This window comes from Tenrec ecaudatus, chromosome 1 (assembly GCF_050624435.1).
Source record: "Tenrec ecaudatus isolate mTenEca1 chromosome 1, mTenEca1.hap1, whole genome shotgun sequence".
Taxonomy (NCBI): Eukaryota; Metazoa; Chordata; class Mammalia; order Afrosoricida; family Tenrecidae; genus Tenrec; species Tenrec ecaudatus.
Genome location: NC_134530.1, coordinates 176,902,354 through 176,919,820, shown reverse-complemented (window position 1 = coordinate 176,919,820; position 17,467 = coordinate 176,902,354). Strand labels below are relative to the sequence as shown.

The window sequence follows — 17,467 nt, the reverse complement described above, 5'->3', positions numbered from 1 at the left end:
TAGATAGCAGAGTGAGTGCTTCGCTGAGTGAAGTCTCACCTGCCACACAGTCACGTGTTTTAAGCATCAGGTGAAAGGGGAAAACTCGAAGATATGGAGAGCTAGAGGTTGTGAGGAGTCTTGTTGGCTGCAGCCCCTCTGCGGGCAGAATTGCCAGATCTTTCTCCTGCCGGGCTGCTGGGAGCTGAGTTGCCACCTGCAACCTTCCAGTTAGCAGTGATGTACTTAACCCTTGTGCCACCAGAGTGCCACCAGATGTCCCATTTGATCGTCTGCCTCACCTTCTTTCAGTCCAAGTGCTCTTCTGGTACAAGTTAGCTTCTTTACCATCACAAGGGGGAGGGGTGGGGGCGATTACCCTTGGGAGCAGACAAGCATGGGCTTACTTGTGCTTCCTTAACTAATCTGTGGTGTACTGTTTCAATGATGTGGTAAAAACCACGAGATTGTTGGCTATAGTTTAATAACTAAGCACAAGTCGGTGCATGCTTATCTTTCAAACTGGGTACTCCACCCCTGGCAGGTATTAGACACTGGGGCAAGGCTTTGGTTCTGTAAGAAGATGCTGCCGGGCTGGGAGAGAGACAGATATCAAGCATACCTAGAAGTAAAAGCTTTGAGGTGGGAGTATGAGCAATTGCTTGCTACCATTTAGCAAGTATGCACAAGTAAGCCCAGGCTACCTTGATTGTTGGGTAATATGACCTGACTGACCATCATCATTTCAGTGGTCTGCGGAGGACAAAAGGAGCCCAGTGGTGCTGTGGGTTAAGCATTGGGCTGCTAACTATCAGGTCAGCAGTTCAAGCCCATCAGCCTCTCTCCTCGAGAGAAAGCTGAGACTGCTTGCTCTCATAGAGATTTACAATTTCTGAAACCCTGCATCGTCTCATTATGACTCAGAATTGACTTGATGGCAGGTTTTATGTTTGTTTCTTCTAGTTTTGGCAGAAGACAAAGCACTGAGTATTTTCTGTGCTTGCCGTAGGATGTACCCAAGTGACTGCCAATGGGTTATACCTGATTTGCGGATTTAAAAGTCTTCCTAAAAAAAAAAGCCCATAGATCCAGGAATGGATTTTGGATTCACAATAAATCCTAGCTCCAAATGAAGAAAAATTAGTTCTTAAAGCCTGGTCTTGCTCGATACTCACCCTCAGGAAGCTAACACAGAAAATGTGGGTGCTGTAGCAAAATGATGGTGAATAAATTAGATGGTGCCCAGCTATCAGATAAAATAGCATCTAGGCTCTTAAAGGCTTGTCTCCAAAAAAAACAGCCATCTCATGAGATGGCAACTAAGACCACGGAAGACATGGAAGAAACACACTATCATCAGTCACCAAAGGATTGCAAATCACATCATCTGAAGTTGAAGGAGAGAGTAGTGTTTAAGGCTAAATTTCCAGAATCCAGTCTGCCGAAGGCTATGGATGACAGTGGGAGTCCCGAGATACATTTGTGGGAACAACATAGGAAATAAGCCCCCGGTGAGCGCCCTGTCCATAACTGTGGCATGGGAGGACAGTGGTTACTAAGCAGAATTCCCTGGAGAGGTGAGTATAGAAGATCACAGGGATCAACCTGACGAGGACCGTTAAAACTTTGTCAGTTCTCCTCCCCTGTGATGCACGTGGACCTGATCTGATTTTCAACATTTTCTGTATTTTTGTTTTTTATTTGTTCAAATGAGGGTTTATCTCAGAGGTGTTATGTCATTGGGAGTCTCCCTCTTGAAGGTGTGTGATATGCTGTTCTGTTTTTCAGTCTAAGAAACCTGGCATTGCTGAACCTAGAAGGACAGTAAATAGAATAAGGGTTTCAGGCCTAGGGGTACAGTGGTGGTGCGGGGGGGGGGGTGCGTAGAGGGGGGAGTGAAATGGAGACAATATCAAGGAGTCCAGGAAGAAAAAGACTGTTTGGAAACTGTGGTAGCAATTGTACAATACTGTTTGACATGATTGAACTATGGAATGAGATATGTATGAACTACCAATTAAAAATACATTTTAAAAAATTCTACCAAAAAAAAGGCCATCTTCTCATCTTCCTTCAGGAGTTGTGAATGTGGGGTGTCTCTGGGCCTAGGCTTGGGAGCAGACCTGTGTGTTGGAACAGCTTATGGAAACTTTCTGAGGCTCACCTATCTCATGGTTAAACTCCCACTCAGACCTCACTGCCGGAGGAGCTGGTACGCAGGGCCCAAGGAGAAAGCAAATGTTTTGAGAATGATGATGGCAACAAATGTACACATGTGCTTGACACAATGGATGGATGGATGGATTGTGATAAGAGTTGTATGAGCCCCCAATAAAATGATCGAAAAAAAACAAAACAAAAAAACTCACTGCCGTTGAGTTGATGCCAACTCATAGCGACCCTATGTAGCAGGGTAGAGCCGGCCCTGTGAGTTTCCTAGACTGTGACTGAGTACAGGAGTAGAACAGACTGTCTTTCTCTGTGGGGCAGCTGGTGGTCTCAACTGGGGACCTTGCGCATCACAGCCCAAGGTGCAACCACTACCCCAGCAGGGCTCCTCACGGCTAGACTCAAGCCAAACTCCTCATGGCTAGACTCAAGTGCTGACTCATAGTGACCCACCTCCTGGTGTGTGTCCAAGACAAGCTGTTATGGTAGCCGAAAGCCAGTCTTTCTCCCGCTGAGCTGCTGGTGGTTTCAAACTGCAGACCATGCATATAGCAGCCAACACATAACCACTACCCCACCAGGGCTCCTCGGAGGTACAGTACTCCTCTCCTTGACGCATCGCAGTCGACTCACGGGGCATGCGCACCCTGGACACAGTGCCTGACACAGAGCGAGTGCTGGAATGCGAGCCACTACTCTCCTTGCCCCAAGTCCCCTGTCGAGTTGGGCTCTCAGAGCCTCCATCAGCTCAGTCCTCCAAGTGGACCGCATGGCTCAGTGTCAGCCCCCATATGAGCATGCCATGGTCCAGGCTGCTGGGTGCCTTCCTCCCTTGCAGAGCTATGTCCCGAGGCCACACTGTGCCTGTAATTGCGGCCTCAGAGCCTCTTGTGACGCATCGTTGCTCACGGAGTTCACGCTGACGTATCAGGACTCCTCTCGCTGCATTTCTTCTTCCCTTTAGATGTGCATCCTCTGCCAGCTGCCTGAAGGGCCCCTTCATCACCCACCTCCCATCACTGCAGGCAGGGGACAGACAGCTCTTCTTTGCAACACCTGTTTCCTCACCACTGGCTTTCCATACCCACTCGTCTCCTCTATAGCTTTCCCCTTGACTGGCCTCTCTGACCTCTGACCTAAATGCCCACACTAGTCTTTACAGTGTCCTTGCATGCAGAACTGAATCATATACCACTGTCCATGCTTCATAGTTTCATACATGGCAACTCAAATTCAGCAAGATGTACTCTTATGTTTGGGATCCCTACACACGGATACACAACAGTTCTGAATGTGTAGGGTATATTTGATTGGAGAATTTCCCTTCCCAGGTAAATGCTCTACTTCCATCCTTTAAGTGTTCTGTTCTGTGGGCCGAAAATGCCCTTCCTCTCCATTTCTACCTTTGCATGATTCCTCTCAGCCCTGGGGACACGTGCCCTGGTGAGACTTCCCCAGCCCCCTTCATTAGCGCCTCTGAGCAGCGTTATGTTTACCTTGGTGTTGGATCTCTCTCCCACACTAACCTGAGATCTCCGAGTGAGCGAGCTGCAGCTGACTCCTCATCCTCTCTGCATCCTGCATCCTGCTATTGTCCTTGGACAGAGATGGGCTCCCGAGCCCCCGATGTGTACTTGCCAACTAAATGGGCGAATGAATATGTTCCATGTTATATCTTTTACAGCAACCTACTTTTGGTCTGCCATCATCCATCTATCAGTTTGTCATACTGTGGCGGCTGTGGGTTCATGTGAGGCTGGAAGCTGTGCCAGTCATGTGTCAAATAACCAGCAGGGTCAGCCAGATGGACGGGTTTCAGCAGAGCCTCCTGACAAAGACAAACTAGGAAGCAAAGCTAGAGATCTACTTCTAAAACTTCGCCAATGAAAGGTTCTGGGTCAGAACAGAACATTGTCCAATGTAGTGGTGGAAGATGAGTCCTGTAGAGTAGAGGCCACAGCACTGGATCCCAACACACCCATGATGATGAAGACAGCGTGGGACCCCACACCCTGTTACTGGAGTCTGTGTAGGGTCGCCATGATTTGGAGCCAACTTGACAGCGACTTACAACCACAATGGTTTGGGTCTGAGTTGGGAAACCTTGGGTCTAAGTTTTTCTTTGAAGAACTGTCCTAAGACAATTTCAAAATGGTACCTGCACCTACTCTGCTTGTCTGCTTCCTAACGAGCTTCACTTCGTGCCTCTTGGGTTGTACATGATGCTTTGAGTTCTTTGCATCTGGGATTGACCCCTGCTGTTCTCAGGGAGAGGGGGAGTCATGTCCTCTCATGCAGGGCAGTGACAGAAACAGCTGCCTATATATATATATAGCCTGTCTTCATAGATTCCTCCCCAACTTCTTCCACCCACAACACATCCCAGACCCTTTTCCCAATCCCCCAGCCCAGAGGACATTTATGAGGCTCATCACCGGAGAAGCGTGCACAGCCTGTTCCTGCCTCTCCCTTCCCTTACATGAGGGTCAATGGCCCCCTGCTCACCCTCCCCTCCTGGGCCCAGCTCAGATATCTCTTGCCCTGTTTATGGGCCTTTGGGATTTTTCCAACAACCTGAAATGAATCTGCAAGGCCCCACAGGTAGTGCAGCCCTGTCTCAGGGCCATAAACCATTGCTGAGCCTTTCATCTGCGATTGCTTATGTCATAAATGAGTGGGAGGAACAGGCAAACGGAGAGAAACAGCCCTGAACCGTTCCAGATTTTTTTTTCTTCTTGCAAGAAAGGGGAAAGAAAAGGCCCCGAGAGACATGTCCAAACCTCGTGCCAAGCAAATTCATTTCACTCTGGTAGACTGTGTGTGGAGACTTCATCTCTGGACATCCCCACGAGGAGTCAGATTTATGTTGTGCCTGTGTCTAAATGGCCTCTAGGGATGCTGACGTTTGTTGTTGGAGAGCAGCGAGTGGAGTTCCTTTCATCTCCGCAGAGGGGTGTCAGCTTAAATTATGAGGAATAGCTCCGTCCTGCATCTGGGCGTGGGAGCCTCTGGCAATGGACAGAGGCCATCTCCCCCTCAACTCCCACTGTTCTGCCTTTTTAAAGGTTTTTCTACCTTCCTCGTTGGCTCTCCAGCCAGCTTGCCTATCCAGGAAACCTTCTCCTGACTTCTGCAGCACTTGGCACGCTCTTGGACAAATCGGTGAATGAGCTGTAGGCAGGGTGTGTTCCCCCGGAGAAGGTGAGATCAAAGTCGGGCAGCCCAGTTACTCTGAAAGAGAAGGTGGGAACCGCCGTCCCCTTCACAGGAGCAGCCTGGAAATTCCCTAAGAGTCTCCGAGGGCACCGTTTCGCCCAGGATATTTATAGCGCAGTGGATGGAAGTGGAGGCAGCGGCAGTGGTTCGGTGGTAGAATTCGCACCTTCCAGGCAAAAGACTTGGGATTGGTGCCCCGTCAACGTGCCACCGATTCCCGGGCACGGTCACTTCCTAACTGCCAATGGAGGCTTGTGTGTTGCTGTCATGCTGAGCAGATTTCAGCAGAGCTTCCTGTCTGAGATGGAATAAGAAGAACGATCTACTGGTCTACTTCCTAAAATGCATCAGTGAGATCCCTGTAGACCACAATGGTGTGATCACCGGGATGGCACAGGGCCATGCATGGCTTGTGCATGGGGACCTGAGTCAGGGGTGATTTGATGGTAGCTAACAGCAGCAGGGAACAACGGAGTGATGGTTAGTTATTGTCTGCTGCCCTGTGGGCAACTGGACCGTGGCATCTGTCTGCACTGTGTCAAAGACCCCTCCGCTCCTCCATCCCAGACTCTCCAGGCCAGCACACTGGTGACTGTCTCAGGGGAGTGTACACATTACTGACTGTGGGAGAGCACATGTCAAACTCTGGCCAATCATCGATTCCATAGCTTCTCAAGTTCTATTGGTACATCCACCCTGCCTCCAGAACCAGAGCCGGGAGGCATGGGACACAGGAGATCAGGAGGCATTTAGCTCGGGGCTCCGCAATCTATGTCCTGTACCCTATGTTTGCTCACACGCTCTGACTTTTCAGCATGGTTATACTGATTCATGTCGTCTATGGTTGTTTGGGCTCCACAATGGGAAAACAGAATAGGTAGGATAGGGATCAGGTGGCTTGCAGAATAGGAAAATATTTACTTTCCGGGCTTGCATAAAGAAAGTCTGTAGATATCTGATCTAGAGCATGAAGTGCTGGCAGGAGAGCCAAAGGAGGCCCTAAAGAAACAGAAGCCAGGATGAGGTACTGGACATCAGAGGGACTAAAGATCACACACACACACACACACACACACACACACACACACACACACACAAGCACATTTTAAGAAACATTCCAGAGATATACTATTACTACGCTTCCTCATCTCCTCTTCCTCTTCTTTCCTTCTTCCTTTGCATCACTCTCTCTCTGTCCTCACTTTGTTCTTCCCGGGTCTGTGTTGCTGGAAAGCAATTGTGTTGGTCCTCCCTCTTATTGCCACATGTGGGTGAGCGTTGTCCTCTCACATACCCCAAAACTGAGCACACGGCCTGGCCTGGGAGATGGGTCTTTTCTGCCTGCCTCGCTATTGCTCCGTGACAGACGCACAGCCCTTCCGAGCTCGGTGTGTGCGCTCACGCGCCTTTGCATCCTTCATGAGACCCGTGAAGGACCGTCTGGAGAAATGCCTCCAGACTCTGACCACATTGATTAAATGATACCTTTCTTCTGCAACTAGCCCTGGCATTCTGGCCATCGCGCCCTTCCCACAGACTTCATAGACTTGCTTTCCAGAAATCCTACTTTGCTTTATTGGCCGAGGCCATTTGCATAGAGGGTGAAATGGTGGCTTGGCATTAGAAACCCTTGACTGAAGCCCTCCTCATGGGCAGCACGTAGTTGGAAATGTGTGTCTTGTACCAAGAATCCTCATTCAGGGTAGTCGTTGACATGTTACTGATACCACCAGGCTGCCAAATACCAGCGTGGTCACCCATGAGGAATAGGCTTCCTCGGTGCTTCAAGACTAAGACCAGACTAAGGAAAAGGAACAGGTGACTCCTTTACAGGGACGAGCCACTGGGAACCTCATGAAGAGCACCAGCACAGTGTGGGAGAGTACTGGCAGACGCAGCCCTCAGCTTGGAAGGCACTCGAATACTGCCGCGGAAGAACTGCCTCCTCAGGTAGAGTCCACCATATGGACATGGGTACATGAAAGCCATTGGGACTTTCATTTGCTGACGGGGCGTGGCTCAAAATGAAAAGAAACAGCTGCAAATATCCAATAATCTAAGCATGTACTGTATGCAGCAAGGATTTCGGAAAATTAGAAGTCATCCAGAGTGAATCAGAATGTATATAGATGACATCCCAGGAATTAGTGAACCGAAGTGAACTAGTATTGGCCATTTTGAATTAGACAGTAGTATGATTTACTATGCTGGGCAGGGCAGACTCAAGAGGAATGGTGTCACATTCATCACCAAAAAGAACACTTCAAGATCTGCCTTGCAGTACCATGCTGTCTGTGATAGGATAATATCTATATGTCCACATGGGAGACCAATTAATACAACTGTTATTGAAATTTACACAGAAACTCCTAAAGCCAATGATGAATTCTATGCCTTCAGTTTGAAATTGATCAAATAGGACATCAGGTGCACTGACCACTACTGATGGCTGGAATCAGAAAGTTGGAAGTGACAAGCCAGGATCAGTTGTTGCATAATATGGCCTTAGTCACAGAAATTACCCTAGTGATGACATACTAGAATTTTGTGAGATCCCTTACGTGGTCATTGCACATACCTCTTCCCAACAATATAAGCAGCGGCCATGCATGTGAGCCTCTCCAGGTGGAATATACAAGCATCAGATTGACTGCCTGTGGGAAGACAGTGGAAAAGTTCAATATATCAGGCAACACAATGCCACAGGCCAACTGTGGAACAGACCATGAATTGCTCATATGCAAATTCAGGTTGAAGTTGAAGAAAATTAGAACACTTTCACAAGAGCCAAGATATGACCTTGGGCACATCCCACCTGAATTCATAGACAACCTCGAGATCAGACGGCCCACTGAACACTTGTGGCTGGAGCCCTGATGAGTCGTCAGACAACATCAAACACATGAGGAGAGCAAAAGGTAATTTAAACATAAACAAGAAAGAAAAGAAAAGACTAACGTGGATGTCAAAAGAGACTCTAAAACTCACTCTTGAGCATAGAGTAGCTGAACAAATGGGGACAATAATGAAGTCAAAGGACTGAACAGAACATCTCAAAAGACCTCCCAACAAGACTACGTAAAGTGTTATAATGAAATGTGCAAAATCTGGGAGTGAGAAACCTGAAAGGGAAGATCGTATCGTTCTTCAAGCTGAAAAAAACAAACTGAAGAAAGAAATTAAGCCTTGAGTTACAATAGTGAAGAATCCTATGGGTAAAATGTTGAAATAATGAAGGAAACATCCATAAGATGGAAGATATACACAGTTATTTTATCAAAAAGAATTAGCCAACACTTAGCCATTTCAAGAGGCAGCATATGATCAAGAAATGATGTATTGAAGGAAAAATCAGAGCTAACTGAAGGCATTATTGAAAATCAAGGCTCCCAGAGTGAATGGAATAATGGTTGAAATGTTTTCACTGAATCTACACTGGAAGCACTCAGTAGCCTATCCAGATATCAGTAAGTCAACTGTAAGAGCTCTACATTTATGACCATTCCACAGAGAATGTATCCAGCATGATGCAGAAACTGTTGAATAATATCATTCATCTCACATGCAAGTAAAATGTCGCTGAAGATAATCCAAAAATAGTTGCAGCACCACATTGACAGGGAGGTGCCAGACATTCAAGCCAGATTCAGAAGAGGACATGGGCCAGGAGATAGCATTCTGGTATCAGGTGGCTCTTGTTGAAAGCAGGGAGTACCAGAAAGATGGTTGTTTTTATTTTGTTGACTAGGCACGGGCTGTGCAGATCATCACAAACTTTGAAAACCAGAAATAAATGGGACTCCCAGAACACTTCATTGTGCTCATGTAGAACCTATGCCATCGAACAAGAGGCAGTTGTTCAAACAGCCAGGGAATACTGCATGGTTTAAAATCAGGAAAGGCATACATCGGGGTTGTATTCTTTCAGCTTACTTACTTAATATTTATGTTGAGCAAATACTCTGAGAAGCTGTATTATATGAAGAAGAAAGCAGTTTTAGGATTAGAGAAAGACTCATTAATATCAATGATATGCAGATGACACAATTTTTCTTGCGGAAAGTGAAGAGAACTTGAAGCGCTTACTGATGTCGATCAGACGGTAGCCTTCAGAATGGCTGAAAGGAAAGGAGCGTCCTCTGAACTGGACCGATAAGCAGCTTTGTGATAAACAGTGGCACGACTGAAGCAGTGAAGGACTTCACTTCACTTGGATCCAGTCAGCAGACACTGCACTGGGCGAATCTGCTGCACGGACTTCTTTAAAGGATTAAAGAGCAAACTTGTCACTTTGAGGGCTCAGATGTGCCTGACTTGAGCCATACTAGTTTCAGTCACCTCAAATGCGTGTGAAAGCTGGGCCATTAGTAAGGAAGACAAGAGAAGAAGTAGGATGTTGATGACGACTAGCGGAAGTACTGTGAACTTCCAGGTAAACAAAATAACAACAACAACAACAATCATCTTGGAGGAAGTACAGCCATATGCCCTTTAGAGGGAGGCCAGGATGACAAGACTCTGTCTCGTGTACTTGGGATTCCCCGTCAGGAGAGACCAGCCTCTGGCTAAGGCTGTCGTGCCTGCTGCAGTAGAACGTCAGTGAAAATGGGGAGTAGTCTCATTCAGGTGGATTGACACAGGACTGCAATCCTGGGTTCACACTTAACAATTGTGAGGACGGCACTAGACTGTTGTACATGGGGTTGATGTGAGTCAGAGCCCTTAGCAGCAACTGTAATACCAACAGTCCTTTTATTTTGAAATGATAATACTAATAATTGTTTTATTACTTACTGTGCGATTTGTTGAACACTTACCACATTGTGCTAAATCCTTTTCTAGTTCATTTAGTTCTAAGAATACCATTTTTTTCTCAAGGAGAAAAATGAATTTGGGAGAATCAATTCCAAATTACACATCGTAACTGGCAGAACTTAGTTGACATCTGAGTTTATATGGCTCTAAACCCCATGCTCATGGGTATCATGGATAAATATGGCTGTTTTCCTAAAGAGCATCAACATAAATGAGATATTATCAAGAAACCGAGCATCATTTTTGACTGCACATTTTCGCTAGTTACAGTGTCCTGCTCACCAATAGAGATTTGCATCAGATTACATGAGTAATGTGACTAAAGAATCCGACTGATGATATAAAGCATTTGCAAATGCTATTTTTGTTAATAACCCTGGCATCGGTATGAGGTTTTTGAAGATAATTCAGTTGCATTTAATACATCTTTATTTCAGCATTTGCATTTTTCCACTCAATTTTACCGCAGACTCAGCCACTTTTAGTCAGCTGCTTTGCAGCCGATCTGCATGTCGGAGTGGGAATGTCAGCCCCACTCCCTCAGAAATTTTGCTGAAGGACTCACCGGGGTCCGAGGAGCATCTTTTTGACCCCGAAGAGCCCACCTTCAGAGAAGCTGAAGCGTGGACTGTTGAAGCAGGGGGTGAGTAGGGAGAACAAAGACACATTTATGTGGTCCAAGTTTCCTGTGTCCTACCTTTATCTTCCTGTGTGGTCCTTTTCTTTCCCTGGGGTTCTTAGTTCTTAAGAACTTATGTTTTCCTTGTCTTTCTGAACATCTCCTGTGAAAAAGATCCCCAAACTCTTCACACCAATGTATGCCCAAGAGACTGCTGACTCTGGAAAAGAGTACCCGCGGAGATGAAGATGCCAGAGTGGCTACCTCTTCTCATCAGGATCCCCACCTCCAAGGCGGAGAGGAAGGAAAAGGCTCCTGGGAACTACGTATTAAGAGCCTTCTTAATGCATGTGGCAGCAAAGGTGTCCCAGTAGCATAGTGAGTTAAGCATTGGGTTGCTAACCACAAGGTTGGTAGTTGAAATCCACCAGAAGCTCTGCAGGAGAAAATGAGGCTCGCCACCCCGTGGGTATTTACAGTCTCAGAAATGCTATGGAGCAATTCTACTTTGGTCCTACAGCAGCGGTTCTCAACCTTCCTAATGCCGCGACCCTTTAATACAGTTCCTCATGTCGTGGTGACCTCCCAACCATAAAATTATTTTTGTTGCTACTTTATAACTGTAATTTTGCTACTGCTATGAATCGGTCAACCCCTATGAAAGAGGCATTCGACCCCCAAAGGGGTCATGACCCACAGCTTGAGAACTGCTGTCCACCAGAGTTGCTGAGAGTCAGAATTATCTCAAAGACATTGAATGATGTGCTAGAAAGGACCTTGTGGGGCAGTCGTTACAGCATTTGGCTGCTAATCAAAATGTTGACAGTTCAAACTCACCCGCTGCTCCATAGGATGTAAGATAAGGCAGTCTTCTTCCAGAAAGATCACAGCCTTGAAAACCTTATGACACTGTCCAACATTGTCCTGCCTGGCTACTATGCGTTGGGACCAACCCAACGGCAGTGGGTTTGGTTGTCAGCTCTTTCACACAGTTTGATTACTCCTATGGTCTAGTACCACCTGCTGTTAGATGTTGTTGTCTCTGCTATTCAATGGAAGAGTTAGACCCGGTGAGATGGTCTATCTGTTGTTCTTGTAACAAGGGGCAGAACTGGGATCGAACCGTGGTCTGCCAATGGCGAATCCCTTTCTAATATCATCTTCACAGAACGCACAGCTAGTGTCTGCATGTTCAAATGTATTTTTAACTGCTCATGGAGAGAAGAAGGCACTGTTTTATCAAATAAAATCAGTTTGACCTTGAGAGAAGGTCAGGGTGAAGAAGCCCATACATTAGAACCCAGTGACAATCTGACATAGCCTACACTAGGAGCAGCCTGTACAGAGGAGGACAATACACAGTGTGTATCTCCTCAGCTTGGCTTTCTGTAAGCTGCTCAGAAGGCTGGAGTCAGGGGAACTGGACTGGGGGAAGCTCTCAGGGGTGATAGTTTCCCAAAGGAACAAATAGGACAGTCCACCTTTGTGGATACAGAGCTGCCAAAGGCTTCTACAGCAGAAGGAGGAAATCTCTCCAACACTGGAACTTCCCAATGGAGGAGATGGCCTGGGAAAGAATCCGATGCCGAGTGGAGAGCTTTCTGTCATTACAAGTTACTGAACTTCTTGTGTCTCTCACTGCTTCAAGAGTTGAAGTAAGCCACATATTTAAGGTCTTTTCATAGTTATTATTTTATGGATGAGCACTTTCCCTGAGTGACCTGTGCTAGCTGACCATTTTTAGTTATCGCGATTGGTAGGCAATCTAATGCTGTCCTTAACCTTGATGGTTAGGATTCCAGACACAGTGTTTAGGAGGTTATACGAAGCGTCTCTGGCTCTAGCCTTTTTTTTGCTTTTTCCTCCCTACAGTATTTTATTGTGGACTCACATGGTTACTGCACTCATCTGTATGTGCTCCTGGGACAGTGGGCCCAGCGCCTGCTTGTGGAACGGCACACGCTCCAGCCATGGCTTCCGGGACTCACCACAGTGATTTCTGTTGCTTCTAGGGAAAAGTCATGATGGAGATTTTACATGGCAGCTTGTTTTGCCATTTAACAGTTTCTAAGCAGGTTGTCCTCTGGAATGTTCCCCACAAAGTGTGAGCCTTCACGTGATTTCCATTCTCGTTCTTCCGCTTCCCATGGACCTTGTTTCCTTGCCCCATTGCACTCTGGTCTTTGCTTTACGTAATTGTTGACCATTCAGTCTCATACAGGTATGGCCGTGTCTGTTTCTCTCTCTCTCTCTCTCTCTGTGTGTGTGTGTGTGTTTAAAGAACATAGTACTAATTGGTGGTATTTCTTATTTCTAGGCCTAGTCTTGAAAAAAAACTCTATAAAGTAATACTAACAGCTGGTAATTATTGCGCACTAGGTGCTAAGCAGCCTTCTCAGTAGCTTATTGGCATTTATTCCTTTGATCCTGGCAGCGAAACCAAAGAAGTAGGTGCTGCCACGTCTTGATTTTACAGATAAATAAATTGAGTTGCAGGGAGGTAAGTATGTACCCCAGGCCACACAGCAAGTAACTGTGAAGCCAACCTATGATCCAGGGATGCAGTCCCGAGCTGTAACAGAGGACTCTGGTACAAACCTGTGGCCTTTCGAAGTATTCTCCCTGGCTTCCTCCTGGCAGTTTCCAGCGATATCTCCCGGGCTGTTGGACTCATGTCGAGTGCTGCCCCAGCAGTTGTGGACCAGCTGCCTGGCTGTGCAACGGCATACAGCTCCAGCCCTGGCTTTCGCCGACTCACCACAGTGTTTTCTGCTGCTTTTAGGCAAAAGCGATGATGAAGAAAGTCTTGGCAAATCGGCCCATGGGGCTGGGAAGGGGGCCTCTGAGGATGGCAAGGACCACAAGCGCCCCAAGCGTCCCAGAACCATCCTGACAACCCAGCAGAGGAGAGCGTTCAAGGCCTCGTTTGAAGTATCCTCCAAACCATGCCGGAAGGTACAGGAGGGGAGAGGGCTGGCACAGGAATTGGGCCACGCCTCTGCGTGTGGCCCTGGAATGTAGAGGGGCCCCCGAGGGTTAGGACAGTAGGGAGGCTGGTTCAACGGAGCCTGTGCACGTGGCCCTGGAGTCTTGTTGGAGACCCCAGAGAGCACTGGGGCTGGAGTCAGGGACGTAGTAGGTTCTCATGCTATTGTGCATGCTTATTCAATGGGCCCTTTCGCTTTCATTCCATGGAGAGTAACGGGAGTAATGCTAAGTACCAGCGTGGCATCCACCGAGATGCTGTACCCGAGTCTAGAAACACAGTGGCTTCATTAGAGTTTATTTCTGGCTCGTGTCATAGCTCAGAGGTGAATAGGCCGAGCTGTCTATTGCCTGGGTCGGAGTGGCTGCTCTGGTTGCCCGGTTTGTCCAGCAGGACAGGGAAAGGCCTGGCTGCCTACTTGCTGGCTAGGGAAGAGCGAAGAGGACCGGAGGCTCAGCTGATCCAGAGGTTGCTTGGGTCACCTTCACTCATAGGAACTGGCCACGATATGCTCACATGACTCAACCTTCTGCAAGGGAGGCTGAGAAGTGAGTGGCTTCCTGGCATCACTAATGACCATGTGCCCTGCTATACCATGGCAACTCAATTACTCAGCAGAGGAAGGAAGACTGTGTCTTGGATACAGTCAGCAGACTGTCACAACGAGTGGTGCCCATTTAGTGAGTGTTGCTGTTGAGCCCCCCTGAGTTGACTTTTGACTCCCAGTGACCCCACGTGACAGAGTGAAAACGCCTCATAGGGTGTTCTAGAATATACTCTTTATGTGCCGGGTCTGCTACAGAGCTGCTAGGTCGGTTTGAACCTCCAACCTTTCAGTGAACAGCTAAGTACTTACCACTGAGCCACATTGACTGCCTGTTATATGATGGGTGCTGCCATCCACACAACCACAAGAAAGAACCGAAAACATCCTTTATTGGAATTCATAAGAGAAATCAATTATTTTAAGATGTTAGCATTGTTTCCCCCTCATTCTTATTTGTATTAGTCAGCTTTTGTTATGATAACATACAACACAAAAGGCGAGTGTTTCCCAGCAAACATTTATTTTTCAAACCCAGGCTGTGAAAAACCCTGGTGTCCCAGTGGGTTAAGCAGTGAGCAGGTGAGCACAAGGTCAGCAGTTCAAACTCTGCAGGGGAAATATGAGGCTGCCTGTTCCTGTGAAGGCTCACAGTCCCAGAAACTCAGCAGAGGGTGGCTTTGAGTTGGGATCAATTTGATAGCAGTGTCTTGGGCTTGCTTTTGTTTGGTCTGGTTCCCAGGCTGTGAGTCACTGGCGCTTCCCTGGGTTCAAGTTTAGGTTCAGGTCTGTTTCATTCATTCCAAGGTCCATCTTCAGGGAGCCCCAGCCTGCTGTGTGGCTTTCCTCTGAGGATGACAAAGGGCAGGAGTTCAGGGCAAGCCCCTCAAAGGCCTCTGCCTGGGTGCCACATCCATCATCTGCACCCACATGCAGCTTCTCCAAGCCCCTCCATGGCTAAGGGTACTGTGAGTGCATTGGAGAAGGGAGATGCTCTGAGTAGGCTTGAGCTCAGTTACTTTATGCTACATGAACCGCACCCCTACCTCAGGTGTGCACTGGGCCTAGGACTTGCCCCTGGGCACTTGCCAGGCCATCAACTTGAAGGAGATGTGTGTGCACACAGCTGTAACACTGAGTGGGGGTAGGGAGTTCTGGAGACTGATATAGAGGTGCTGGCCAGGAGCTGTGGGGGCTAGGGGGAAGGGAAAGGTCACTTCTGTAGAAAGAATCAGACAAAGCTTTGTGGAACAGGTGGCCTTGGCTCTGGGCCTCTGAAGGAGGGATAGAGTTTCAACAGGTGGAGCTGGACCCGTGTGCAGATGGCTATTTTCGGTGGCTTAGCAGAAGGATGTGCTTCAAAAATCGTATCTAATCATGACACTTCTCCTAAGCCTCTGCCCAAGTGGCCTGAGCAAGGGGAAGTGCTTCCTGAGGCCATGGGTTTGCGCGAATCATGCATTTTATTCAAGTGGCTCCTTCTATCCCGGCTCCTCCCAGAATCTAAGGAAGAGCCCAGCACTGCAGAGTCTCCCGGGCCCAGAATCCTCAAGGAAGCCTGTGCTTTTTGCCTTTTCCCTTCTCGCCACCCGGCCAGCACTGTATGGCAGGCTGATTTTAAATTCATCTGCTAATGCTCTGTTTACTGAGTGGCACAGATGGTTAAGTTCTCGACTGCTAGTCATTAGGTTGGCAGTTCAAACCCAACCAGAGGCACTGCGGAAGACAAACCTGGAGACCTTCATCTGAAAAGTCACAGCCTTGAAAACCCAGTGGTGTAGTTCTGCTCAACAACAGCTTTCTTTCCTGGCCCCCGATGGTCTTGTCCCCACACAGCCTCCATGCATTCGCCTGCATCAGAGCCCCTGCCAGCTCCCACCTCACTTAGGGTATTGGTGGATATGAGTGCTCATTAAAGCCTTCAAAGTCTCTTACCGTGAGGATGGACAACACACACAATGTAGCTATATGACTTTGGAGAAGAGAAGAGAGGAAAAAAGAGAGCCATTGCTTTCGCCAAGTGACTTACCCTGCTCTCCTGAAGCATGTTAGCGTGTGTGCATGGATCCCAGCAAAGACACAGGAACGGGCCTTGCTAATGACTAGTGATCCAAACCAAACTCACTACTGTTCAGTCCGTTTTGACTAATAGGGACCATATATAGCCACACTCACTGCTACCCACTGCCATCGAGTCGAGGCAGACTCACAGCGGCCCTATAGTACAGGGTAGAACTTCCCTGTGGGTTTCCAAGACTGTAACTCTTTATGGGAGTAGAAAGCCCTGTCTTTCTCCCACAGGGAGGCTGAGCCTTATGGTTAGCAGCCCAACGAGTAACCACTATGCCACCAGGGCTCCTATGTAACCACAGGAAAGTCTACTTTCCAGCTTAAGAAGACCCTTCAGAGAACACACTCTGAGTAGCAGATCCCTTGAGCCCTGGTGGTGCAGTGGTTATGGGATCACATGGTTGGCAGTTTGAAACTACCAGTAGCTCCTAGAAAGGAAAAGACTGGACTTTCCACTCCCATAAACCCACAAGGGCTCGCTCTGAGTCAGCATTGACTCGGTGGCAGTGAATTTAATGTTTTGGTTCTCCACCTGAAGGGGAGTTAGGCTCTGCAGTTTTTGTCTCTGCCTGTTCTTCTGTAGGATGCTGCCTATTGGCCTCTACTTGTGTGAGCCAGGGCACGTTCTGCGTCTCTTCTTCCGGGAATGTGATGTTTCTCTCATTCTAATGCTCCCTTTCCTCCAGGTGAGAGAGACTCTGGCTGCAGAGACAGGGCTGAGCGTCCGCGTCGTTCAGGTGTGGTTCCAGAACCAGAGAGCTAAGGTAACCAGCTCCTCACGCCTCCTCTGCCTCTGGGCTGCCTGTGTCCTGAAACATCACAGTAGAGACTGTCACTCCCCCTCCCCAGGTTGTGGGACAGAGCACTTCTCTTGATTGGAACTTCTGTTATCAACAACCGTCTCAGCCACACACCCCTCTAGAAGGGGAGCGCCGAGGTGTTTGTCTTAGAGAAATGGTCGCTGTTTGCCTGGCAGCTTGACCACAAATCTCGCCAACCAGATGTGCTCATGAACATCTCTCTGTGTCTTTCGCTCCCGCAAGCATTTTATGTTTGTTTAACACAGATT

The 17,467-nt window shown here is 47.8% G+C and overlaps 1 protein-coding gene across 1 annotated transcript in view; it reads left to right on the top strand.

Moving 5' to 3' along the window:
- Positions 1 to 17,467, top strand: part of LMX1A (LIM homeobox transcription factor 1 alpha) — a 204,854-nt gene that overhangs the window by 180,726 nt on the left and 6,661 nt on the right. The window contains exons 4-5 of the mRNA XM_075540457.1: positions 13,581 to 13,753; positions 17,085 to 17,162. Of these exons, the coding sequence (XP_075396572.1) occupies positions 13,581 to 13,753; positions 17,085 to 17,162 (251 nt within the window). The remainder of the gene's footprint in view (positions 1 to 13,580; positions 13,754 to 17,084; positions 17,163 to 17,467) is intronic.